Raw genomic sequence first — 25,855 nt, forward strand, 5'->3', positions numbered from 1 at the left:
GGTAGAATTTAAAAGAGTTATGTTTGGATGTGTTGAGTTTGGGATGCCAGTAGGTTATCCAGCTGGAGCTATCTCTAGCAAGCATTGGTGATGTGGGTCTGGAGCGCAATAGGCTGCTTGTAGATATTTGGGAGCCATCTTCATAGAGGTGATGATTGTAGCCATGGAAACTGAAAAGGTGGCCAGAAGAGAGGAGATACAGGGTGTCAACCTATGTCAACCTATACCCAGAGGTTTGGTCTAAGAAACAAACACAATCAGGGTCTCCCCTTAACCAGAGGCTTGTTCAAAGGAACAAACAGAGTGGGGTTCACCCTTAACCAGAGATTTCATCTAAAGACAAACAGTATGAGTTTGTATGCACATGTTTATTTCTCTCAAAGCTGGAGATGTATGTGGGTCCATACATGGGAGTCATAAGAATAAACTCAAGGAAAGGACAGTCGAAGAGGACTTTATATCCTCAGAGCAATCCCACCTCTCTTCCTGACTCAGGATGGCAGTGTCGGCCAAAATTGTAGTCTCCATATGTGTCAACCATAACATGGAAAGAACAGGAATCTCTTAATAGGATAGAGTCATAAAACAGGGATGTCATAACAGGATAGTGTCCATAAATACCAAGATAAGAAGAGTCCCATTATGCAAGAGAGTGTCTGGTTCAAGGTGCCTAGTTTTGTCAGAAGAATGTTCCCCGTTAGCAAAATCCAGAAGGAGAGTTTGGATTCACTCAGAGAGCAAAGCAAAGCATGTCTGGTATGCCAGAGCACACAAAGCATTATGGTAGGTTAAGCTCAGAGTGGGCCAAAAATGTCTTCCTCCTGATTGGCCAATCCAGGTTTAGGCCTTTCTCAGGTGAGGGGGGCTTGAGCTGGTTTTGGCAGGGCAAGCTGGTTTACAAGGGTAAAGAGAAGAGGACTCAAAATAAAGACTATGGAGAGAATGCTTACAGTTAGGAGATGGGAAAGATTGCTAATGATCCTGTCAAGGGGGTGGAAGAACAGGTAGATAGGAGGAAGACTAGAAGAGACCAGAGTCACACAAGCAAAGGGAGCAGAGGAGAGGGGAGGATGGTCAGTATTGTCAGAAACTGTGGAGAGGTTAAGAAGGATGAGGACAGAGAAAAGGACGACTTACTGAGCCTTAAGTGATTATTGGTCATCTTAAGGAGAACAGTTCCAGTGTTAAAAATTGGGAACCAGTAGTGGAAGTTTGGTTTTGAAAGCGAGGAAAGATGTAAGACAACATTTTGAAAGCATGACAAGGTCAAATGAAGGTTTGGGGAGGGTTGCTGTTGTTTGTTTAAGGATGGGAGAGCCCTGGGCATGTTTGCAGGTAGCTGGGAAAGAGCCAATAGATAAGGAGAAATTGAAGACAAAGAGAGGATTTTCTGGAGGGGCAAACTCCTGGAAGAGTCTGAGGAGAGAAGGAATGCTAAGAAATGGCAGCTGTCATGAGATAGGTGTAGGTCTACAATGGGATTTCATTTGCCACAGGGTGGCCAAGGTATTGACTTGCTCTAATTCAGGTGCACAAATTCCTGAACGATCTCTCAAGGTCCCTTCAGACATTATGATTCTAGAGTTAATTAGAGCATGGGAAAACGATATAGGAAATAACTTGTATTTTTATTTAATACAAACTTTAAAATAGTCCTACTTTTGTGCAAGGTAAATTTTTTTTGCAAGGAATTTACCTAGCAGCATATGTATTTAGGATATATACATTTTAGCTTTGGCCAAAATTACTAGCTGGTGTATTATGTTTCCTCATCATCTCATATTTAAGCTGAGTTTATATGACAGTGATGGGTTTTTTTTCTGATTTCTGCTTTATTGAAGGGAATTTTCCACACTCTTGATGGTATCATTGTAAATCATCCTCCCACTCTGCCTTATTTCCTCTGGAAATCAGTATAAATCAAAGGGAGAAAGTGAGATGGTTACATTATTTGGCGGGTCATCCTCAGTTTAAGAATGGGTTATGTGGCAAAGGTTTTTGAAAAGTCTGTTGTTTGAAACTGTGGAGGTCTTTTCTTATGGAAATAATGTGGGTTCCTACCATGGTGGGTGGGTTATCAGGTTGGACCATTCAATCTATCCTGTACTTGAAGTACTAAGTACTAAGGGGATGGGGACTGGACCCATGGTTTCATTGGTGTAGGAAACTGGGTGAGAAACTTCCTCTACCAAGGCAGTCAGCACCTCCAGAAACTTGTGTAGCCTTAGAGAGTTGCCTTGAAGAGAGGTGTCAGATACTTAACCAGATGAAAATGTAATTGGAAACATTTAACAAAATAACTAAAAATACAATAGAACATGCAGTGTGCTAAGTCAGTATGCAGCCTGCAGAGATCTTTATGTACAGTTTAGTGGCCCCTGTTTCCTTTGGAGACACGTCTGACCCAGAGCCCTGAGAGGTTAAGGGCCCAAGGTCACAAGACCCTTAGGTGTGGGAGGTAGGACTTAAGCTAAGTCTTCCAGCCTCCAAGGCCAGCTTGAGGTATAAATGATACCTCACCTCCTCTCCCTATACCAATAGTCCCTTAAAATCCAACTACCCTGTGTAGCAGGGTATTTCTCTGGGAAGAAATCTTTAGACTCGTGTGTCTGGTTTCCAAACATGTATCTTCACCCTTCTGTGCAGTGGTAGGATTATGTACATAGCCAGAAAGAAGCCTGCCCAAAAGGGGATTTGCCCCGCTCCAGACCTTGGGTAGCGGTTCCTGTGGTCTGAGGAAGAAGCCACAGCAAGGCAGGGGTGCTGTTGTGGGGTATGAGGGGCAGGGACTTGGAAGCTTTAAGCTGTCTTGTAAGGCTGGGATTCTCATGCAAACCCTGCTGGACAGTGCTTTATCCTAGTGGGTTCCTTAGTCAATCCTGTTCTTTTTTCCTCAGTGCCCTGGGAATTGGTCTGCCTGCTTCCCTTTCAAATTGCTAAGGCCTATCACTTCTGAGCAAGGTTTCTCAGTTTCCCCAGAAGTTAGCCTTAAAATCTTTTGGAGGTTTTCAGGGATTTCTAACAAAGGGGACCCAGGAAGTATAAAATTCCTTTCTGTATTCCTCCCAAATCACACTTACGCCTTCTCTTTTTTCCGCATAGAACATAAAGAGGAAAAGCCAAGTGGAACACAGGTTAATAAATAGTGGGGCTTTTGTAAATTATGAATTGAATGAAATAAGATTTTTCTACACTCTAGAGGAAAACCACATTTGGGAAATCCTAGGTCCCCTCACAGGATTTAGGGTAGAACAAGGGTTCAGAGGTGAGGAGCAGACTGGCACTGTGGCTGGGGGGGTGACGATAGAATGGAGGCTGTCTGTTGGGGCCAAGGGAGTCAGGGGCACTTGGGATTTTGGGGGGCAGTCTGGAAGAAAGAATAGCTCTTGAGGCTCACTCTCCCCTTTCAAACTCTTAACCCCACCAGCTCTACCATTGTAGATCCTGTTCAGAACTGGCTCTGGAACTAGTAATAATTGATGATAATGTAGGGTCAGCGGGTAGGGTTCTAGGGGACTGAGATAGAGGGAGAAGTAAGGAGAGTAGAGGAGTAAAATTTCACATGGCTGCAGTGATGACTGCCTATAACCTCTGTACCCTAATTGTCACCGAGGAATTTCCCATGCAGACAGTATTGGGAACGATAAGTCCTCCTGAATGTCGTTCACGCTTGATCAGTGAGTCCTCCGTCTCAGGGTGTACATTCATTTCACAGTCTAATTTCTGTAGTCACTTCTCTGCACCCAGGAGGGCCTGTTGCAGGCTAGTGACCCTACGTTTTAATCTCTCCTCCTTTTTCTGTCTGCTTTTTCACCCTTTTCAGGAGGAAGAGGAGATTGAAATGGCTGTGGTCTACTTACAAAAGTTACTTCGTGGCCGCGTCATCCAGAACATGGTACTTGATCTCCCTTGCTCTCCTGCAGATATCCTTTACCAGCTGCAGTGTGCTTTGATTTCAGTCAGCGAAATCTTCACCTTGAACTTTACTCCCTACTGACTTCTTTTTAAAACAGAATGCCTCCGTTTTCCCAAGTTGGAACCAATCACCCAATTCTTCTGATAGGAAGCTAGTTCTGCTGGTATGTTCTCACTGCCATTGCTCTAGCTGGGCATCCCAGCAGAAAGGGAAGGAGGGCCATTATGATGGTGGCAGCAAGATAGCCTTTCCTTTTTCAGAAATGCCAAATGAAAGAATTTCCTTCACCTGAGAATCTACATAAATTTGTATATAATAGCAGCATAAACTGAGTTTATTTCCTAACTTTTCAAATCCCTATTTCAGAATTCTTTTGTCTGATTATCCACATAGCAAGGGATGCCTGTATTCTAAAAGTGAGAACAAAAGTAGATGAAGAACCCTCAAGGCACTTAGATAGCCTCATTCCAAAAATGATTGGAAACTTCTTTTGTCACACCTTCTTTGGGTACCACGTGATAATGAGAAAGGCTAGGCCAGGTGAGCAGGAAGCATGCAGTCCTGTTAATGTATTAGTGATACATCCTGAGGACGCTGCCCTTCTCAGTATAGATAGAAGAATGTGTATCGCAGACTGGTAGAGGCAGCCTTAGAAAATAAATGAAAACAATGTGGTTCAGAAAAGGAGGCACTCATTTTTCAAAGGGCAGAGAAGAAAAAAAGGCTTTGAAGGTTTTCTTTTGGGGTGGGGTGGGGAAGGGAGGCTGTTGCCTTAGTTAGCCCAGTCTCCTGCTATAAAAGGGAAGAGAGATTTGGAACAGAAACAATAAAGCCCATCATTATGTCCAGGACCCTCCCCTGGGTGCTTCTTATTTAGGGATAAGGGATTAGGAGTCTATAGAATTCAGATAGACAGCTTTTGGCAGGAGCTCACTCTCCCACTGTAAAGCATCACGGGCCATAACCCCGCACAAACACAGGTACCTGGGGAAGCTCTCCCTCCCTCCCTCCCTCCCTCCTCATCACAACGCACCATGAAGAAACACATGGAGATTTCCAGGCTGCAGCCCAGGCGCCACGCAGCTGTGTCATTTCTCCTAGCCTCGGCTGTTCTTTTATGCTGCATCCCCCATCCAACTCCCCCATGGCATCTGGCTCGGCACATCACCATCCCCATTTCCACTCTTTGAATCTTCCAAATCCCCTAGCAGACATGCTTACGCACCCAGCCTCCAGCTCCATCTATTTGTCCACCAGCCCTGGCAAAGGGGCAGCATTTCAGGGAAATCTGTGGGTGGCACGCTGTCTGTACCTCCTTCCTCGTCTTCTACTTCCAGGCTTCCTGTGAGCTCATTCTCCTTGTTCTACAGATACACTTTTTAAAAATCAGCTATAAAGTATGTTTGTTCAGTTGGATGCTGTAGTTTTAAGGCAAGGAGAGTACACTCATTTGTATTTTTCCCAAGGTCAGTGAGTCCCTTGCTTGATAGAGCTCTCGAGGTAGGCCAGTTATACTAACCACTTACGCAACATTAGAGACACTGCAGGGGAGAATGTTCTTTTCCATGTGCTCTTTCTTAGACTATTTCAGTACATTTTCTTAAGGACATATCCTGGCATTTGGCCTCCATTGAACTTAACAGTACAGGTGCGCTAGTTGATTCCCAGTCTTTAAGGAGTTCCAGATGCTCCATGGGCAGGTTCCTGCGTGAACTGATGGCTCCTAGCAGCTTCAGCACACATGGGGCCAGGGCCTCATGGCAGCGCAGTGACCCCGGCTGCTTCTTGGGGATACACATTGTTTCACTCAGATTAACCAGGGGCGGTATGGGTAGGAGTTACCTGGGCTAAGTATTTCCAAGCATTTTAAGACAAACCTCAATGCTCAGAACAAAGCTCTGTCTGTTCTCAGAACTCCTGAATTACACCTCCTCTGTTTGCTCTGATTAAGATGTTTGAAGGAAAAGAAAAACGCTTAGAGTTGATCAATGAACTGCGGACCACCCATTGGCTTCAGGAAGATGGCAGACTGGTGAAGAAAATGGAGAAGCAAGTGACGTTGGCCCTGCAGCGGCAGCGCAACTTGCACGAGGAGAAGGTCTGTTCATGCGTTTGAAAAGGGCGCAATCAGGTGTTTCCATTCTTTTTTTTAAAATTGTGAGCGGACACCCCTGCCTGCTGTGAGAACAGTGTGCCTGGATAGAGGTCTGGGCTGTAGGCTACTGTGTGGTTTAGTGAAAAGAACACCACCAAGCCTGGCTGAGGAGCTCGAGGCCCGGGTTCTGCTGGTTAGTTACATGGCCTTGGAGAAGCCCTTGTGCTTCATGGGCCTCGGTCTCCTTGTCATTAAAATCAAGGACTTTGGAGTCAGTCTTTCCAAGATCCCTTCCAGCTCTAACATTTTGTGTTCTGTGTAAAATAAAACTTAAAGGCATCTGACACAAATTTAGTAACATGCATAATTTCTGCTGTGCTACATTTTATTGGGCATCAGTGGTATTCAGTAGAGATGAACTATAATTAGTATAACTTTTACATAACAATATGCCATGGGTCATGTTTTCCTGAAGCAACAGCGCAATTACTGTGCTCAAGGGATCTGGTAGTCAATGTCCCCAGAGGAGCAGCAAGGCAGAGGAGGGGTTGTCAGGGTCCGCTTTTGGTACAGCAGTGGGATTAGATACAGGCCCCATTGTAGGAGGCAGCCATAGCTGTGCAGTGGGTAGAGCTGCATTGCCTTCCAGGTACCTACCCAGCCATGGAAGGCAGAAGGCTGGGGGTGGAGGGAGCGCAGTATTTGATTCTGCCAAGGAAAGTGGCTTCAGCCAAAGTGGAGGGACTTCATTCAGTGTATAGGGCAAGGGGGCATTGTCTCTGTTATGGGGTATGGTGGTGACCACACCCCCACCATGACGCCACAGCGTTAGAAACTGCCAAACTGAGGAGCCAACGTGTAGGCATGACAACGGCCCAGCCAGCTGCTGGAAGCTTCTAATGTCTCCCCAGAGCCAGTAATTGAAAGCAGGCCTGTGCTGTATAAGATGTTATCAAGCCCCTTCTGAGCTTTCGATCAACCATCTTGGGTGGCTGTGAGGAAGATAAAGCTAGCATCAAGAACCACTGATGTGGAATATTTGTGGCCCATGGGGGGCTGGTACACACAGAGTAGTCTGGGCTTCCAGCCCCATTTGTTTTTCTCTGACATTTCCCAGAATTGTGTGAAAATGTCAGGTATTTTGAAATAAATCAATATTTCGCCTTACACTGAAGGAAATCATGTTTGATTAAAGCTTTGCTGAATTCTTAGAAAAATCCCAGCCTGCTTGATTTCCTGCCTTCAAGCCTGAGAGGGCATTGGAAATTCACCTACTTCACTCTACAGTATTAGTGTGACTAGAGATACTCTTAATAAGGATGCTTGAAATAAGGTCTTATCTAGAAATTATATGAATAATTTGATATTAAAAATAAATCAGGGTCAAAAAGTGACCAGGCAGGCAGGAGTGTTAGCTGCTCTGACATGTTCCAGCACTGCAGTTCTCTGAAGTGATAGGCAGACTATGTAAGATTCCTTTTTAAAAATTGTTTTTCAGATGGCAATGATTGAAAATCACTTGGGTGGCCTGGAAGGAAGGGTCTTAACAGAGATGTTTGACTTCCTCTCCAAAGAACTCATCCGACTACAGGAGGAGAGGAGGATCCATGCCTTCGCCATGCTGGCGGAGAGGCAGCGTCGGATTCGAGAGGCGGAGGAGAGTGGCCGTCGCCAGGTGGAGCAGAGGCGTCAGCGTGAAGAGGATCAGATATTTAAGGAGGTGAGTAGAAGGAGGGTGGCAAGCCAGATCAACAGAAACTGACAACCCAGAATAGAGTGAGGTTATCTCTTTGACGGTTCAGACAACAAGGAGCCCCGCTTCACTCATCTGAGTATAGTGGGATGGGAAAGAAGCTCCTCTTAGCAAAATGGTCATTATAGCCTTCAAAATTAACGAGTGGTTGTCTGAACTACAGACCTCATTCATGAAAGGTGTAGCTGATACACCGTGCATCCACTATCATGGATAGAGAAGTAAACAACTTTTATCCAGTGTAACTCTCACAGTCAATATGCCCCTTTCATTTTAATATGTTAAGTTGAGTCGTTTGGGAACATTTATGAAATCTCTCCCTACATGCCACAATGTATTGAAATTTGAGTTGACAATTTGAAAACTTCTATCAAATGCCATTTTATTTCAAAGTGGCAGACTAAGCCAGGAACACAGCTTAAAGTGTATCTTTATATCCTCCAGTAATGGTCACATTTGGCCAGAATCAGTCAAGTATATCCAGAATTGTCATGGAATAGACAAATAAGAACTGCTGAGTAGTTAAATAAAAGAGAAATCACTTGAGTCAGCAGTAGGACAGGTTGTTTGAATATGAGCCAAGTACAGACAAATGAATGTTTGCCATTAAATGCATCTTAAAACCTCTCCTAGAGATGGGAAAATCTCTAGGATCAAAATGTTAATTAGCTTCATTAATGACACAAGTTTCAGGTACTTCCACATAAAGTTAACTTTGAAGAGGCACTGTGGTTCAGTGGAAAGAGCACTGAATTTAGAATCAGACTTGGGTTCAAATCCTGCCTTAGTCACTTACCCCTGTCATCATGAGCAAGTATTTTAACCACTTTGGGCCTCTGTTTCCTTATCTGAAAAATGAGAGAGTTAAACTAGAAGGCCTCAAAGGTGCCTTCTGGCTGTAATTGTATGAGCCTGTGAGGTCCAAAGACATGGGTTCTCTTTCTGTTTCATCAGGCTATGCCATTTAGGCACTTTAATTCATTCATTAAATGTCAAATAATTACTATATGCAAAAGAAATATGAAAGTGTTTGTCATCAGATAGGAAAGCACGATGACCTCTGCTCTCATGGAAGTCGTTCTCACTGAGGGAGGCAACACAAAAGGAAAGTGTGTTGCAGAGTGGATGGAAAGACCCCGTAGTCCTAAGGATGCAGTATTAGAGTAGAGAAGTCAGGCCCCGGGGTCCTCCATTTGACCCTCAACATTCTATAGTCAGTGATTCCTTGCTGATTGGTGTAATGTGAGTGACTATGTCTGCCTTGTAGTTGAGGGGAATGGGCCCACAACCCCCGGGAAGGGACAGCCCAAGAGCAGAAGTAGAGCATGGGCTTCATGCGCTCCCCATGGGGTTGGGGATGAGGCATGGCATATGGAAGCAGCGGGCAACTCAGATCTAGAGTGAAGGCAGGTCCAGCCCCAAAGCTGAAAGTAGATCTCTGTACTGATATTCAAACCTAAACTTTACCCACTGCCTACATTCATTTTCTGGGCAGAAATAGCTTTTTTTTTCCCATCTCCCACCTGGATAGATAGAAGAGAATCATGTCCATTGGCATATTAGAAGACTTAAGTAGTATTCTGTTACCCAGTTGCCGTCTTGTGGGTGATTTGTCTTGATTTTGCTATTTGACTTGTGACTCCTACATGGCCTGAGAGTAGGAAGCATGGCACTGCTGGGAGTTCAAGCTGTGATTTGCATAACTGCCATCCTAAAATTCCTTATACTGAACCTGGGCAGTAGATTAGGGGTCCCTGAGTCATCATGAAAATAGCTTTGATCTTGGGGATGCCCAGGTGCCCCAGGACCACACTTTAAGAACCACTGGCTTATACTAAGCAACTCTAATACTTTATGCCTACACTATACTTCCATGGCACTCCAGCCCATACTTCTGAATCTCAGGACAGCTTTTCAAGGTTCATAGAACCACCCCAGGGCTCGGAGTCTGGAATAGATGGTTTTAGGTAATGACCAGCTAGCTAATAGTCTAGGTTAACTTTCGGGAGTGCAGGTCATGGGTCCTCTCCCTATGGTGATGCTTTGTAATAGTGTTGAGTCTGCCCTGGGTTCCTAAAGGCTACACAGCCGAGCACAAGCCACAGTAGATTCTCTGGGGCCTGACAAGCATTGAGTACAGTCTTGGTTACAGGTTATGTCTGTTTTCTAAGCACCAGCCTTGCTGATTTCTGATAGACTCCTCACCAGGAGGCTGGCTGCCCGTGAGGAATTCTTTGGCCCCTCAGACCGACAAAATTGTCTTCAGTGCTGACCACCCTTCCCCTTCCCCTTTTATAATGTGGCAAAGTAGTAGGAACAGTGTAGGAGAGTGCTAAGAATCACATAGTGCTGAGAGAACATCCATAAACATTAATTTGGCTTTTGCTATATACTCTACATATGAGATCCTTAAACACCTACTATGTGCTGTGGTACTGACCTGAGCACTGCAGATACAAAGGTGAGAATGAAGAGTCTCTGATCTTGAGGAACTGATATTCTCCTGAGTCAGGGGCAGAAGGAGAGGAGATAGAACAGGTGGTGATGGGATGCAGGACAAAGGCCTGAGATTTGGAGTCACACGTTTTTAAGTTCAGCCATTTAGGAGAAAAATTTGGAACTATGCCCAAAAGACTATAAAACTGTACATACCCTTTAACCTTTTGTTTAGGAGGTCTACCTGCCAAAGCGATCAAAGAAAAAGGGAAAGGATTTATGTGTACAAAAACACTTAAAGCAGTACATGTGTGGTGGCAAAGAATTAGAAATCGAGGGGATGCCTCTCAATCAGGGAATGGATGGACAAGGTGTGGTATATGAGTGTAATGGAATACTGTTGTGCTATAAGAAATGATGAGCAGGCTGACTTCAGAAAAACCTGGAAAGACTTGTATGGACTGATGCTGAGTGAATGAGCAGAACCAGGAGAACATTGTACACAGTAACAATATTGCAGTGATAATATAATCAGCTGTGAAAGACTTAGCTGCTCTAATCGAAACAATGATCCAGGACAATTCCAAATGAATCATGATGAAAAATACTACCCCCTTCAGAGAGAGAAGCGATGAACTCTGAGTGCAGGTCAAAGCATATTGTTTTTCACTTTATTTTGCTTGCTTTTTTATGACATGGATAATACAGAAATGTTTTGTATGATTTCACATGTATAATGGGAAATATGCCATTCTTTCTCAGTGGGTGGAGGAGGGGCCAGAGGGAAGGAGAGAATTTGGAACTGAAAATTTTAAAATGAATGTTAAAAAATTTTTTTTAATTTCAAATTTTAGTTCTTCCAGTTGGTACCTTGGTGACCTCAGGCAAGTCGCTTAACCTCTTTGGGCCTCAGCTTGCTCCTTCATAAAATGAGAGGGCTGGATTTGATGATCTCTAAAGATAAGGACTAGCTCTAAATTTTCAATACCACGAGAAGTAAATTCAAGATAATTTCAGGAGAGAAAAGAACACTAAAGTTGGATAAGAAAAGGCTTCCTGTCACTTAACCCCAATTACCTCACTAAAAAAAAAAGAAAGAAAAAGAAAAGAAAAGGCTTCCTACAGGAGATGGCACCACAACTGAGCCTTGAAGGAATATGGGGACTGGAAGGAATGGAGGTGATTTAGGAATGCACTCTGGGCCCAGCAATAGCTTTGTGCAAAGAAAGGCGTGGAGATGGGAAAAGGAACAGCTCGCAATACAGTCTGTTTGAAAAAATGATGCCTGGTGTGTAAAGGGAGGTAATAGGAAGTAGGACTGGAAATGTAGGTGAGAACCAGATTGTGGAAGGCTTTCAAATACTGTTCTGATGAGTCCCTCTTTTATCCTAGAAGCATTTGGAGCCACTGAAGATTTTTGAGCATGTGACATAGTTAGACCTCTATTTTCAGGACATTAATTTGATGCTTCACAGCTCATAAAAGCAAGGATACAGTTAGTTGATTAGTGCCTGTCATAAAGGAAGTATCAGGTAGCTTGCATGGTGTGTGTGGGAAATTTGGGTGGTTAGATGGAGAGGCAGGTAGTAGATAGTGGGAGCTGAATAGAAAGGAATAGGCAAATAGGGGATCTTGAGAAATAACAAGTAGGTGGGAACCAGGATGATTGGTCAGTAAAGAGAGATGAGAAGATGTTAGAAATGTTTCTGGACAAACAACAACAACGACAACAAAACCCTAATAACATACAATAGGAGAAGAATCAGATCATGCCACTTGATCTAGAGATCCTATTGCTGAGGTTATATCATAAAATATCATTAAAAAACAAAGAATTACTTTTATTTTATTTTTTTTTGACGAGGCAATTGGGGTTAAGTGACTTGCCCAGAGTCACACAACTAGTTGAGTGTTATGTGTCTGAGGTCAGATTTGAACTTAGGTCCTCCTGACTCCAGGACCGGTGCTCTATCTACTGCACCACCTAGCTGCCCCCAAGAATGATTTTTATACTAAAATATTTCTAGATTCTATATTTGTAATAGCAAAAAACTATTTATATGTCTAATTGGTAGGGAATGGTTGAATAAAGTATGGTATATCTGTGTAATTATTTTGATTTTGAAAAACAACAAATATGTAATATCAAGAAATGCAGTAAAGTTCTGTACAAAATGAGGCTCTATATGAAATAAGAATAACACGTACATTGACCAAAATTACATTAAAAAGGGAAGGGAATAGATCTGTATAAGAACACAGGAAGATTCAGAAGAGGTCAAAGCAAACGTGTTGTTTTTGTTAAAAATTTAAATGAATTTGATATTAAAGAGAAACTTTCTAAAATAATGCAAACTTTTTAAAGTTTAGAGTTTTATTTGGAGAGTTACTCAATATTTGGTTTAGCTTTGTAATCAGCATTTATTGTGAGTTGTTAATTTATCATACATTTATTAAATGCCAACAGTATGCATTAGGCCTAATGCTGAGATGGATATGTCTTGAACTGGCCAGCCATCACTTTCCTGGTGTAACTATGCAGGATATTTTATGTTTGGTACAGGTGATTAAAATTCACCAGAGTACCGTTACCTCCTATCTGGAAGACATCATACTAAATACGGAGGAAAGCACAGCAGAAGACCAAGCCCGGGAAGAAATTCAGAAGATGGCTAAGGAAATCAATGACCTCGCTTATGAAATAGAAAATCGGTATGTACTCAGAGAACAGACCACAGAACAAACAAGTCTGTTCATGGCCAGCCTGAAGTATTTTTCAGTGATCTAGGTCTTCATAGCTAGCCGCAGGTCTTCAGAAGCCTTGTTCTTAGGCGCTTGTATGTTTTGCTTTCTTTTCTACTATATCAAAGCATGAAGAAAATGTGACTAGTGACAGAGTTTCAGATAGCACGAGAGGTCTATTCCAAAGTTTTAGACATTGGTGACCCACGCCCTGTCCCTCGCAGCCCTTTTCCCATTAGAGGCATTGACTCAAACAGAACCAAACTGCATGGACCCTGCAGTCACCTCATGTCCCCTCTGGATTGTGTATTTCATAGAACTCTCTCAGTGGAGACCCATCCAAACCCAGGTTATCACCCACAGAAGGAGGGTCTTAGTGTAAGAAGGACATTAAACAATAACAGCCAACATTTTGATCCACTTGACTTTGTTTCTCACTTAGTCGAACTCATCTTCAGTCAGAAGAGATTGTTGCAGAGCTGGTTTACAGTTTCCTGATTCCAGAAGTGCAGAAAACATTTGTGAAGGAGAAAGGTAAGGTGGTGGAAATGCCTCATTTCTACTTTTATTCTAAAAATTCTATTCTGTTTTGTTAAAATGACAGGGATGGACATCAGGGCAGACTGTATCTCTAGGATCAGGTCTGAGAATAACTGCTCTTGGCTGCCAGCAACACTCAGATTCAGCAACAGCAAATCTAATAATAATAACAACAACAATAATAATAGCTAAGATCTGCACATAGCACTTACTATGTGCCAGGCACTATGCTAAGCACTTTACAATTATTTTCTCATTTTATCCTCACAACAACCCTGGGAGGTAGGTTTTATTATGACCCTCATTTTATAGATGAGGAAAAACAGAAGTTCAGTGACTTGACCAGGGGCACATAGCTAGTAAGTGTCTGAGGCTAGATTTAAACTCAGGTCTTCCTGATGTCAGGTCTGGTATTCTGTCCACTGAGACATTTAGTTTCTTCTTTCTCCTTTAGAGTGGTAAGACTTACTTTCCATCCCCAAGTCACCACATGCAATTTTGAAACCATGTCAAATTTTTTGTTTGTTTTTGCTAGGCAGTGGGGGTAAGTGACTTGCCCAGGGTCACACAACTAGTGAGTGTTATGTGTCTGAGGCCAGATTTGAACTCAGGTCCTCCTGACTTAGGGCCGGTACTCTATGCACTGTGCCACCTAGCTGCCTCTACCATGTCAGATTTTGCCAGGAATATCTTACCCCACATGATATTGTACTCAACTATAGTCACAGCCGAAAGAGCAATGTAGAAGACACAGCAGGAAGAGCATATGTCCAAACCTATCTAGTATTTGTTTTTTGAATACTAACATGTGTCCATGTCTCCTAGGACAGAATGTAAGCTTCTTAAGACTTTTGTCTTTGTGTCCACAGCACCTGGCATAGGGCCAGGTATTATGCACCTAGTGAGTGCATAACAAATGCTTACTAATTTGACGGATGTACACATTTTTAAAACAAAAACATTTTCACAGCTATCTTTTCTGAATACCATTTGAAGTGTTATTGCAAAATACATTTTTAGAGTAATTTCTTTCCTTTTGCTCCAGTGAGGAATTTACAAAGGAAGCACATTCTTGCAGCTCATCAGATCATCCACCAAAGTACTGAAAAAGTCATCAGTCAAACTGAGGAAACCCCATACCTCAGGCAGAGACCAGTCACAGAGATTGACAAGATGTTTGCACGATTAAAAGCCAAAAAAGACGAAAAGTCTGACTGAGGTGAGTTTGACTTCCTGTGGTTTGCTTCTTAACACCTGTTGCGTAGCCTGAAGTAACCTGTGGAATAAAAAGAACCCTCTGCAAATGATTACGTCTTTTATGTTCAATGAAGGCGAAAGATGATTCCTCTCTGTGGGTTCTCTCGCCCTCAGAGGAGCCGTGGATGTAGTCATCAGCCCAAGGACAGGACACAGGGCACCACAACTGAAAAGAACAATGGTTAGTAATGGGTTTGATGTTTACACTGAGGTGAGAATTGCTGTTTTCAGACTATCCTGAATTTCCCCTTCTAGTAGAGAGAGAAAGGGTAGGAAATAGAATAACTTGTTAGTAAGGCCTGATATCTGGCTACCAGGAAGGGATCAAGAAGAAAGGACTGAACAAAAAGGCACTTGTTGAACTCTAGCTCTTTAGTTCTTTATCAAGAGAGCACTGACCAGTTAGGACATGGAGACACGGGATGGAGGAGTGTCCTCTCTGAGGAACAGCAGGAAAGCCAACATGGCTTGACCTTAGCGTGTGTGGAAGGGAATGGTGTGTGATGGGGTAAAAAGTTGGTGGAATCCAGGTTGTTATAAAGCCAAACAGAGGAATTTATACTTTAACTTACAACAAGGGTTCTGAACACCTCGGGCCTATGAACTTGTATTTTGAATCTTATGTATTTCAGTATAATTGGTTTCCTTGGTCATCCTGGGTATTTTGTTTTGTGCCTTTAGATACATGATTCTGAGAAGGGTTCCCTAGGCTTCACCAGTCTGCCAAAGGGCTTCATGACACAACAAAGGTGAAGAGCCCCAGACCTAGAGGTTAAGGAGACTCAGGAGTGTGTTGTGACGTGGCCACACCTGGGCTTTAGGAATATCAGTTTGGCAGCCCCAGTGCAAGATGGATTAGAGAGGACAATGTTCTAAGACTGGGAGAGCAATTAGGAGGCTATTGTAATAATACTAATAGCTAGTATGTATATTTCTCTTTAAGGTTTGCAAAGTGCTGTGCATATGTAATCTCATGGGAGGTGCTATTATTTTCCCCATTTCACGGAGGAGGAAATTGAGGCTGAAAGAGGTCATGCGACTTGCTCAGGGTTACACCGCTGGTATGTGTCTGAAGAAGGATTTGAACCCAGGTCTTCCTCACTCCAGGGCCATTCCACCACCCCTCAGGAGGTGATGAGGGCCTAAACTCAGGCGGTGGCTCAGAGAGTGGAGAAAAGGAGACACAGTGGAGAAACGTCAAGGCGGTAGAATCAGTTAGAGGTGGTGGCAGCTGATTGGATATGTGGGCTAAGGGAGACAGAGGAGTAAGAGATAACTGACGTTGTGAGCCCAGATCTCTAGAAGGATGAAGGGTGGTAAAGGTGTTCTCAGTAGAAACTGAGAAAAGATCAGGAGCTTTGCTCTGGACAGAATGAGTGTGAGATACCTGTGAGACATACAGTTTGAAACGTCCGCTAAGGACATGGTGACTGGAACGAGAGACTGGGAGACGACCCTAGGTCTCGAGTCTAGTCAGGAACCAAGGGCCCCAGAGTTAACCTCACTTGTTGAATCAGCAAAGCAGGGACCCCAGCAGTCAGAACAGGCCTAGTTGAGTTTGTCCCCTCAACGAGGCCTTTCTTCAAGTAGCTCTTCATAAAGCGATTATGAAACAAGGCTAGGACTAAAGGTGGGATTAGTCTGCAGGTGGGTGTGGGCTCACACTAGTGTGAAGAGCAAGGTCAAGGCAGAGGGCAGGGTTAACATCCACCACACTGTGCTTCACAAATGCTGTGTTACATTATATATACTATGTAAGAAATTAGTCTCCTGTGGTGGACAGACTTGGATTCAGGAGAGACCTGGGTTCAAACCTACCTCTGACACTTCTTGGTCGTGTGATCCTGAGTAAGTCACCCACCCCATCAAATGAAAGAATATGTCAGGTGCTTTGCAGAGCTTACAGCACTATATAAGTGTTAGCTATTGATTTATTTAGCCCCTCAGCCTCCGTGACCTCCTTTGTGAAATAGGGATAATAATGCCTTTTGGAGTGCCCTCACAGAGCCATTGTGAAGGTCAAATGAGGTAATATCCATAAACTACCATATAAATATCAGTTCTTCTTAAATCGCTTTATGATGGCTTGAAAAGATCTCTCACTGTTGTCTGCCGACTCGTGGGAGTAAGGGTGATTGTGTCAAGTGATTAATTTAACCACTTATTTTATTCCAATCACTGTTACTCAGTTTAGGGTGATTCCATAGGGATAGTCATTATTTTTGTTGTATTTGCCTGCTAATATACATTTAGTCAGTCTATTCATCAGTATTAGTGCATATTTTATATATCTTATATTTAGGAATAATTAGATGAGGTTAGGTAGATTGTTTTTTATATTAGGCCCCCAAACTTTAAACTGCAAGTTATAAGTTCCCTTGCTTGTTATAAAGTTAACTTGCTCAACCACAGGAAGCTAACTAGAGGACCTCCACCCTTATTTCCTGCTGCGGAAGTGACCAAGGTCAGCATAGTGATGACCTAATGATATGGAAAGTCCTCCAGCTTCTTTTTGTCCGTCCGTCCTTCAGTGTCCCTCTCTATTGCCCAACGTGGGGAAACGGCTGTGTGCACTTGGCCAACGAGTTAACCTGTCTACTGGCCCTCTTTGGCCCTCCTGTAGGGTCAAGGTATAGGTCTGTCAACCAATGAAATCCTGTATTTTACTTTGAGTCATCTCTGTACTCTCTTATCAAACACTATAAAACCAAGGCCCTGGAGAGAGGGGACATCTCAGATCATGAGGAAGATCTGAGGTCTTGTTCATTAAAGGGAGCTAGGTCCCTTTAATAAATGGTTATTGGCTCGGAGCTCTGCCTCACTGGGTTTTCTTGCAGATTGGATATTTGTGGGCTCACATCACCCCTCTGACCAAGCACCAGCTGCATCAAGTAGGACTGAGGCATGCTGTATTAAAAGGATTCAGAACTAGCATTGATTTGTCAGCTTGAAGGTTACAGGGTGAGCAAGCCTAACTGTGCAAATGGCTTCCATACTGGGCCTTCCATTTTACATCAAGTATAAAAAAATAAACCCGGTGTTATCCAGAAGACAAAGAGAGCTGTTTGCTTAAAGGTTTTTATGGTGGTAGTGTATTTATGATTGCAGAAAACTGGAATCAGCCTAAACGTCCAATAACAGGGGAATGGTTTAATAAATCATGGTACCCTAATGTAATGGAATTCTCTAGTGTAATTTATGCCAACCAGTGTAAGGAATGCAAGGAAACCTGAAAGGACCTTTTTGAAATCAAGCCAAGAGGAAGAAACAAACAAACAAAAAACAGCAGCCACAGAGTACTATCCATGCTAGCTACAACCATTAAAAAAAGATAATGAACAAGAAAACCTGATGGAGAGTGGGAGCATTAGTTTTGGAGTCAGAAGACCAAGGTTCTGATCAGACCTCTGAGCTTATCCCAGTGAGCCTCTGGACAAGTCACTTAAGCTCCCCTGGTTCCCTCAGTTTCACCATCTGTAAAATGAGGAGCCAAGACTAGATGACCTCTGTGACCTGTGCATGGGATGTGTTTAGAGCTAGGAGGAACTGAAAGTTTTATGGCATTTTATGCCTTGATATTCATGTAAACGTAAATAGTTACAAAGCACATTTAATTTATACTGATACTTAATAAGATTTTGTTTTATGTAGCTTTTCAACCTTGACAATAAAAATTTAAATAAAACTACAATTCATGAATTTGTTGGATGTTGTTTCCTGCTGGTTTCTATCCAGGCAAATCAGTTTTTAATTATCTTTACTTAGATCTATTTACAGTAAAAATTTCTCTTCTTTTATTTGGTTCAGTTCACCTCAAGACTCATGACTATGCTTTGAGAAAAGTGTTATGTAAACTTCTCAGGCTGTAGCTGGAGCTACCACACCCAGATAATTTTATGGGGCACGGAGTTAATGATTCAGCCTCCTAAGCTGAGGCTACTGAGTTTGACTTACCTTCTTCTCTTGGTGATAGGTTGTTTCTACCTGCGTAGGTTATATCTTAATTTAGGGTGGAGCTAGGGAACAAGAGACCAATCCCTCTCCCCTCCCCCCCACCCTCACCCAAGGTGACACCGAAGGCATTCCTGGAATCATAAGAATCAGTGGCAATAGATGGGGCACTGGACTTGAAGTCAGGAAGAGCTGGGTTCAGATCCTGCCTCTCCAACATTTACAAGCTGAGTAGGCAGCTAGGTGGCACTGCGGATCCAGCACTGGACCTGGAGTCAGGAAGACCCGAGTCAAACAGGGCAAGTCATTGAACCTCTGTCTGCCTCAGGTGCTTCGTCTGTAAAATGGGGATAATAACAGAACCTGTCTCCCAGGATTGTTGGGAGGATAAAATGAGATAATATTTGCAAAGTGCTTTGTGAGCCTTAAAGTACCCTGTGTAAATACTAGCTATTAGTAGTAGTATTAGTTGTGTGACTTGGACAAGTCCCATCTATCTGCCTCAGTTCCTCATCTGTGAAATGGGGTGGGGCTCAAGCTCTTAGTCCCTTCCAGCAATCAATCTACAATCCTATGATCAGGAGCAATAACTCAAGTAATTAGGTGGTTGCATTTATAAAGAATCAGCAAATTATCCTGACACTATTAGAGTGCTGAGGAGCCATGTGGTGAGTAGCTCCAGAATGCTTTGTGACTTCTGTTGACTGTGAGAGATGCCCCCACTGGGTGGTTCACTGTTCTTCAGAGTTGTGTCCAGACTGCTGGTTAGCTGGTTAGAAATACTGTAATAGCTTGTGAGTGCTTATCCCTTACCCATTTTCTTAACACTTATATTTCTAGTTTCTTCACCAAGCCCACATCTAAGTTTACCCAAATACTTGTCTATAACATAACCTCACTATTCATCAAAATATATACCCTTTACCTTCGTTCTGATATGACGTTAGCCTTCTCCAGAAAAAAAATTTTCTTGAGGACAGCAGCAGAATTTAGCTATTGTTTGCCTTTGGTGTGGCATTGACAAGAATCTGCTAATTGCAGTCAAACACACCTGAACCAGCAGCCTCCGAGATCATGGGAAGCTATGGAAAAGCTCTAGGAAACAGGTGGGAAAATCTAATTATATTTTCGTGGTTACCCAAGTAGCTGCTGCCTCCTAATCCAAAAGATGCCTCCCAAAATAAAAATAAAATATAAAGTCGGATCTGAAGTCTTGTTCATTAAAGAGGGGCCAGGTCCCTTTAATAAATGGTTATTGTCTCGGAGCTCTGCCTCAGTGGGTTTTCTTTCAGATTAGACAAGACAGTCTTCACAAGTTTCTGTCCCCATGAGATGATTCTCAAGAGATCATTGGTGACCTGAGAGAGTAGCTTCAGTAGAACGGTGACAGACGGACTCCAGATTTCAGAATCTCAGGAAGTGAATCAGTGGTGGGAAAGTAGAGACAGTGGCACAGGTCACTCATTCAAAAAAGTTTGTCAATAAAAGGAAGAAAAAAAATGGGATTAGCAGAGTTAGGTGATTAACATATTTAGTTCCATTTGTAAAAACTGCCAAGAAGAAAACACATTTGGGGCATCTTCATAATGGTTTTTAGTCCATAGATTTATGTAGTACCTGTGAGAGTCATAAAAACAGAAACAAAATTAAATATTAAAAAAATTAAATTTGACTCATGATAACTTCAAAATTCTCACAGTGGGTTTAGTGATGTGTGCATTCTTCTGAGAAATATAAAATGTGGTGGGTAGGACAAATCTGGCAATGTTTCTAAATGAATACTGAATTACTATGAATTATTTAAAAATGCAGACGTTTGCATATTGGTTTTTTTTTTCTAGGTCATGAATGTTGTAAAGAAGATGTACATATTGGCAAGAGGAATTCCAGCCATCTTTGCTTCTTCCAGTTTTTGTGATACGCATGAGATTTTGTCAGTGTGTGGTTCATAAGGAAAAGAAGAATGGTTTGGGGAGACTTTTATCTTTATTAAACATACAATAATTTCAAATGATTTTTAGTAATAAAGATCAAATGTAGGAACTTAATTTTTTGCCTAGACTTCCTTTCTTCCTTAACTGTTGCAAACCCGGGCCTACAGATCCAAGCCCTAACTCCTTGGCCTTCCTTCATTTAATGCGTTTTACATCCCAGATTAACTTATTTTTTATCACTCCTTTTTACTGAAAACTGTACCAAATGCTAAATGTCCACCTTTACGATAAACAAACACAAGAAGGGCAACACACTAAAACAAAACATGTGACTGAGAGCTATTACTAGTTTTCTGTTTGGGACAGTTTTAAAGACTTCTTTTTTGTCAAAGAAACAGGAATATACCTGTACGAAGGCTCAGAATAAGCTTTTTAAAATAAAAAGGTAATGATTAATAAATTTTATCAATGTAAAAAAAAATATGTTTTGTTCATAAACTATCTAGAAAAATAGTTTACGATGAAATATCTATTATTGTGTTGTTTTATCCTCTTAATGTTCTTTGACAAATTTGCTCATTTAATTCTCATAATGGGGGGGGAGGGAAGGTAGATTAGTCATATGATACCCCCATTTTATAGATGAAAAAACTTGGACACTGATTTTTCTACCACTTAAAAGTATTTGTGGGAGAAAGATACTTTCGGTACAGGCTACGTAAATGGCTAAAGTGCGAATTTTAGAGTCAGTAAGACCTAGGCTTGAGTTACCTCTGATAACATGCTAGAAGTATGACCATGGACAAGTACCTTAAGCTCTCCATGCCTCAAGGTCACTAAGACTGAAAATTAGAGAGGGATTGCATTTCTAGGATACAGACAGTTGCCTTGTGGGTGTTAGCCACACCAGTTGAATTATGGGTCCAGATCTCCATCACTCCTAAAAACCTTTGAGTTTTAAAGGTAAGTACCATAGAGCAGGTTCCCCAACCTATCAAGTAGGAAGCCTGAGTTTAAAATTGAGGGACAAAAGTATTGCAATGTATTTGCTCTGTATAGGGTATTAGCATTTCAGGGGGAGGGAGGGGAGGATGCAGCACATGGTATTGCTAGAAGCTGTTGCTTCCTTTATAAGGTTTGCGAAGGTGTTTCAAGTGAGAAGGGAGCTGCAGGCACAGTGGCAGCTTCCATTTGAAAGGCCAGGCCCCACCTTTACTAGAGATGTCCTTGGATATATGCAAACTCGTCCCAGGATTAGTTCTGCCAGTGAGAAGTTGACCATCAAGGTGGGACTGTCCCACTTACCTTCCACCCCACACCATCATGGATCTCACTATCAATATCAAGGATTCAAACAAATACAAAGAAGCCCTCACAAATAACTGGAGCCACTCTGCCCAAAAAATGAAGACCTTTTGTTTTCTCCAAGGTACCCATTGCTTACAGCTCAAGTAGCTGTCACTATGAATGATGGTGAGGGATTTGGATAAAACAGATGCAATAGTAGTTAGGCTTAATTTGGATGTGGAGAAATAGGAAAAGAACAAATATGCTACTTAATATATTAAACTTTTTCCTTTGAAACTATGTGTCTATGTAATTGCTTATCTAACAGCGCAAAAATTGGTTATTTTGATTTTCCAGGAAATGAGCTTTTCAGAGAAGCATTACTTCACAAGGTTATTTTTATTTTTTAAATTTCTCTAATTTATTATTTATTCATTTTACACACTTTTTAAAATTTGAGTTCCAAACTCTCTCCCTCTCATGCCCTTCCCCACCCACTGAGAAGGCAAGCAATATGATATCAGTTATACATGTGAAATCATGCAAAACATATTGACATGTCATCCATATTTCAAAAAAAAATCAAGAAAAATAAAGTGAGAAAATTATACTTCAATTTGCATTCAGAGTTCATCAGTTGTCTCTCTGGAGGTGGATGGCATTTTTTCATCATGAGCCCTTTGGAATTGTCTTGGATCATTGTATTGATCAGAGTAGTCAAGCCTTTCACAATTGATCATCATTACAACATTGTGCACAATGATCTCCTAGTTCTCACTTCCCTTGGCATCAGTTCATGTAGGTCTTGCCATGTATTTCTGAAACCAGCCCCCTTATCACTTCCCATAGCAAAATAGTATTCCATCACAATCATATGCCAAAACTTGTCCAGCCATTCCCCAGCTGAAGAGTATCCCCTCAATTTCTAATTCTTTGCTACCACATAAAGAGCTGCTATAAATATTTTATTTTTTTGCTTAGGCTATCAGGGCTAAGTGACTTGCCCAGGGTCACACAGCTAGTAAGTGTCGTGTGTCTGAGACTAGATTTGAACTCACATCCTTCTGACTTCAAGGCCAGAGCTCTATCCACTGAGCCACCTAGCTGCCCCTTGCTATAAATATTTTTGTATGTATAGGGTCTTTTCCTTTTTATTTGATCTCTTTGGGATACAGGCCTAGTAGTGGTATTGCTAGATCAAAAGATATACAGTTTTATAGCCCTTTGGACCTAGTTCCAAATTGTTCTCCAGAATGGGTTGGACTGGTTCACTATTCTACCAACAATTCATTAGTGTGCCTATTTTCTCCCCATCCGCTGCAACACTTGTCATTTCTGATAAATGTGAGGTGGTACCTCAGAGTTGTTTTAATTTGCCTCTCTCTAATCAATAGTGATTTAGAGCATTTTTCATGGCTATAGATAGCTTTGATTTCTTCTAATGGAAACTGTCTGTTTATATCCTTTGACCATTTATCAATTGGGATGAATGGCTTTTGTTTTTATAAATTTGATTCAGTTCTATATTCAGAATATAAATGAAAAATGAGGTCTTTATCAGAGAAACTTTCTGTAAAAATCTGTGATATTATTTCATTGGCTATGGTACCTTTTAGCAAAATGTTTCCCTTATTATTCCTTTTAATTAGGTCTGTTTTTGCTTTTGCTTTGTTTGAGATCGTGATTACTACCCTGCCTTTCTTTTAGTTCAGCTGAAGCTGAAGTATTAGATTCTGCTTCAGCCCTTTATTTTAACTCTGCCTATGTGTCTTTCTGTTTCAAGTGTGTCTCTCCTAAACAACATATTATTGGATTCTGGTTTCTAATCCATTCTGCTACCTGCTTCTGTTTTATGGGTAAACTCATCCCATTCACATTCATAATTATGAATACTATGTATTTCCCTTTTTTCCCATTATCTTCTGTTTCTTCCTCCCTCCCCCCCCCTTATCCTGTTCCTCCTCAAAAGTCTGTTTTGCTTCTAATCACTGCCTTGTGTAATCTGTCCTTCCTTTTATCCTCTCTACCTTTTTTTTATCCCCTTCCCCTCCTCTTTCCCTGTTAGGTACATTACATTTCTATACCCAACTGAGTGCGTATAAACATACTTCTTCCCTCTTTGAACCAATTCCGATGAGACTGAGGTTCAGGCATTGCCCTCTGCCCCTCCAATGTAAGAGCTCTTCCTTGTGTTCCTCTTTCACGTGAGAAAATTCCCCCCATTCCACCTCTCCCTTACCCCTTCTCCCAGCACATCCCTCTTTCATACCCCTGCATTTGTTTTGGAGATCATTCCAACATAATTCACTCATACCTAAACCCTCTGTCTATGTAAACTCTTTTTAACCACCGGAATAATGACAAAGTTCTTAGGAGTTACAAGAATCATCTTCCCATATAGGAATACAAACAGCTTACTTAACCTTTTTGACCTGGAGGGCCTGGAAGTTTTCATTTTGAGATCTCTTTTAGGAGGTAATCAATGGATTCTCTCAATGTCTATTTTACTTTCTGGATCTAAGATATCAGAAAAGTTTTTCTCAAAGATTTCTTGAAATATGATGTCTATGCTTTCTTTGATAATGGCTTTCAAGTAGTCCAATAATTCTTAAATTATCTTTCTTATTTATTATTCTTAAATTATCTCTCCTTGATCTATTTTCCAGGTCACTTGTTTTTCTGATGAGATATTTCACATTTTCTTCTTCTTTTTTTTATCCTTTTGACATTGTTTTATTGTTTCTTGATGTCTTCCACTTGCCCAATTCTAATTTTTAAGGACTTATTTTCTTCAGTGAGCTTTGGTGCCTCTCTTTGGCCAAATCTGCTTTCTAAGGAGTCCTTTGCTTCAGGGAATTTTTGTACCTCCTTTTCCATTTGTTCAATTCTGCTTTTTTTCTTCAGGTGCCTCTTTTACCATTAGGTCAATTCTGTTTTTTAAGGTGTTATTTTCTTCAGTATTTTTTGTGCCTCTTTAACCAAACTGTTAATTTGCTTTTCTTAATTTTCTTGTCTTAATCTCATTTCTTTTCTCAGTTTTTCCTCTACTAGTTTTATCTCTTTCTTTAACTCTTCTAGGAGTTTTTGTTAAGCTTGGGTCCAGTTAGCATTTTTTTTTTTTGTGGCTTTAACTTGTAGCTGTTTTCACATTGTTGTCTTCTACTGAGTTTATGTCTTGGTTTTTCCTGCCACCCTAATAGCTCTTTTAATTAATTAATTAATTAATTTTTGGCGAGGCAATTGGGATTAAATGACTTGCCCAGAGTCACATAGCTAGTAAGTGTCAAGTGTCTGGTCTGAGATTGGATTTGAACTCAGGTCCTCCTGACTCCAGGGTTGGTACTCTATCCACTGCGCCACCTAGCTGCCCCCAATAGCTCTTTATGGTCAATTTCTTTTTTTTGTTGTTTGCTCATTTTTCCAATCTATTTCTTGACTTTGAACTTTGTGTTGAGTTGGGCTCTGCTCACCCAGATGTGGGGAGGCACTCTCCCAAGCTTCAGGCTTTTTGTGCTGCTGTTTTCAGTGCTAGTTCTGGGGATCTGAATGTATTTGGTGCTTTCAAGGTGGCATGATCCTGGGAGAGGTATGGTCACTGTTTTCCTGGTCTGCACTCTGGTCTTTACTGTGGAAGGGCCTCAGTTTCTCACAGCCACAAACACTAGCACTCTTTGCCTTGGAACTGCAACCAGGCTGCTGCTCCCTTTTGACCAACCCCCAGCTCTCCTCTTTGTCCGGCAACTGTGACTCAGAACTGTATATGGGCAACAGAGTTGCCAGTCAGTGCCAGCTGTACCCAGTGCCACCATAGGGTCCCTTGTAATCTCTTTCTAATCAGTCATCTGACCCCTTTGCTATCTCTGGCCTGAGAGTTTTCAAAGCTACTGGTACTGCTGTGGCCACAGTTGCTGCCCGTACGTGTGTGTGTGTGTGTGTGTGTGTGT

At 41.8% G+C, this 25,855-nt stretch overlaps 2 protein-coding genes across 3 annotated transcripts in view; both read left to right on the forward strand.

The window, feature by feature from the left end:
- The window catches only part of MAATS1 (MYCBP associated and testis expressed 1), a 92,855-nt gene extending 72,117 nt beyond the window's left edge, over positions 1-20,738 (forward strand). For both annotated transcript variants that reach the window (XM_027868535.1, XM_027868541.1), the window contains 7 exons: positions 3,824-3,895; positions 5,868-6,014; positions 7,510-7,731; positions 12,764-12,912; positions 13,385-13,476; positions 14,528-14,701; positions 20,532-20,738. In XM_027868535.1, the coding sequence (XP_027724336.1) occupies positions 3,824-3,895; positions 5,868-6,014; positions 7,510-7,731; positions 12,764-12,912; positions 13,385-13,476; positions 14,528-14,700 (855 nt within the window). In that variant the 3' untranslated portion in view covers position 14,701; positions 20,532-20,738. The remainder of the gene's footprint in view (positions 1-3,823; positions 3,896-5,867; positions 6,015-7,509; positions 7,732-12,763; positions 12,913-13,384; positions 13,477-14,527; positions 14,702-20,531) is intronic.
- NR1I2 (nuclear receptor subfamily 1 group I member 2) overlaps positions 14,821-25,855 on the forward strand; it is a 54,284-nt gene continuing 43,249 nt past the window's right edge. Inside the window, exon 1 of the mRNA XM_027866826.1 lies at positions 14,821-14,920. Coding sequence (XP_027722627.1) covers positions 14,821-14,920 — 100 coding nt within the window. The remainder of the gene's footprint in view (positions 14,921-25,855) is intronic.

The sequence above is a fragment of the Vombatus ursinus genome, unplaced genomic scaffold (genome assembly GCF_900497805.2).
Source record: "Vombatus ursinus unplaced genomic scaffold, bare-nosed wombat genome assembly UNPS02001419.1, whole genome shotgun sequence".
Taxonomy (NCBI): domain Eukaryota; kingdom Metazoa; phylum Chordata; class Mammalia; order Diprotodontia; family Vombatidae; genus Vombatus; species Vombatus ursinus.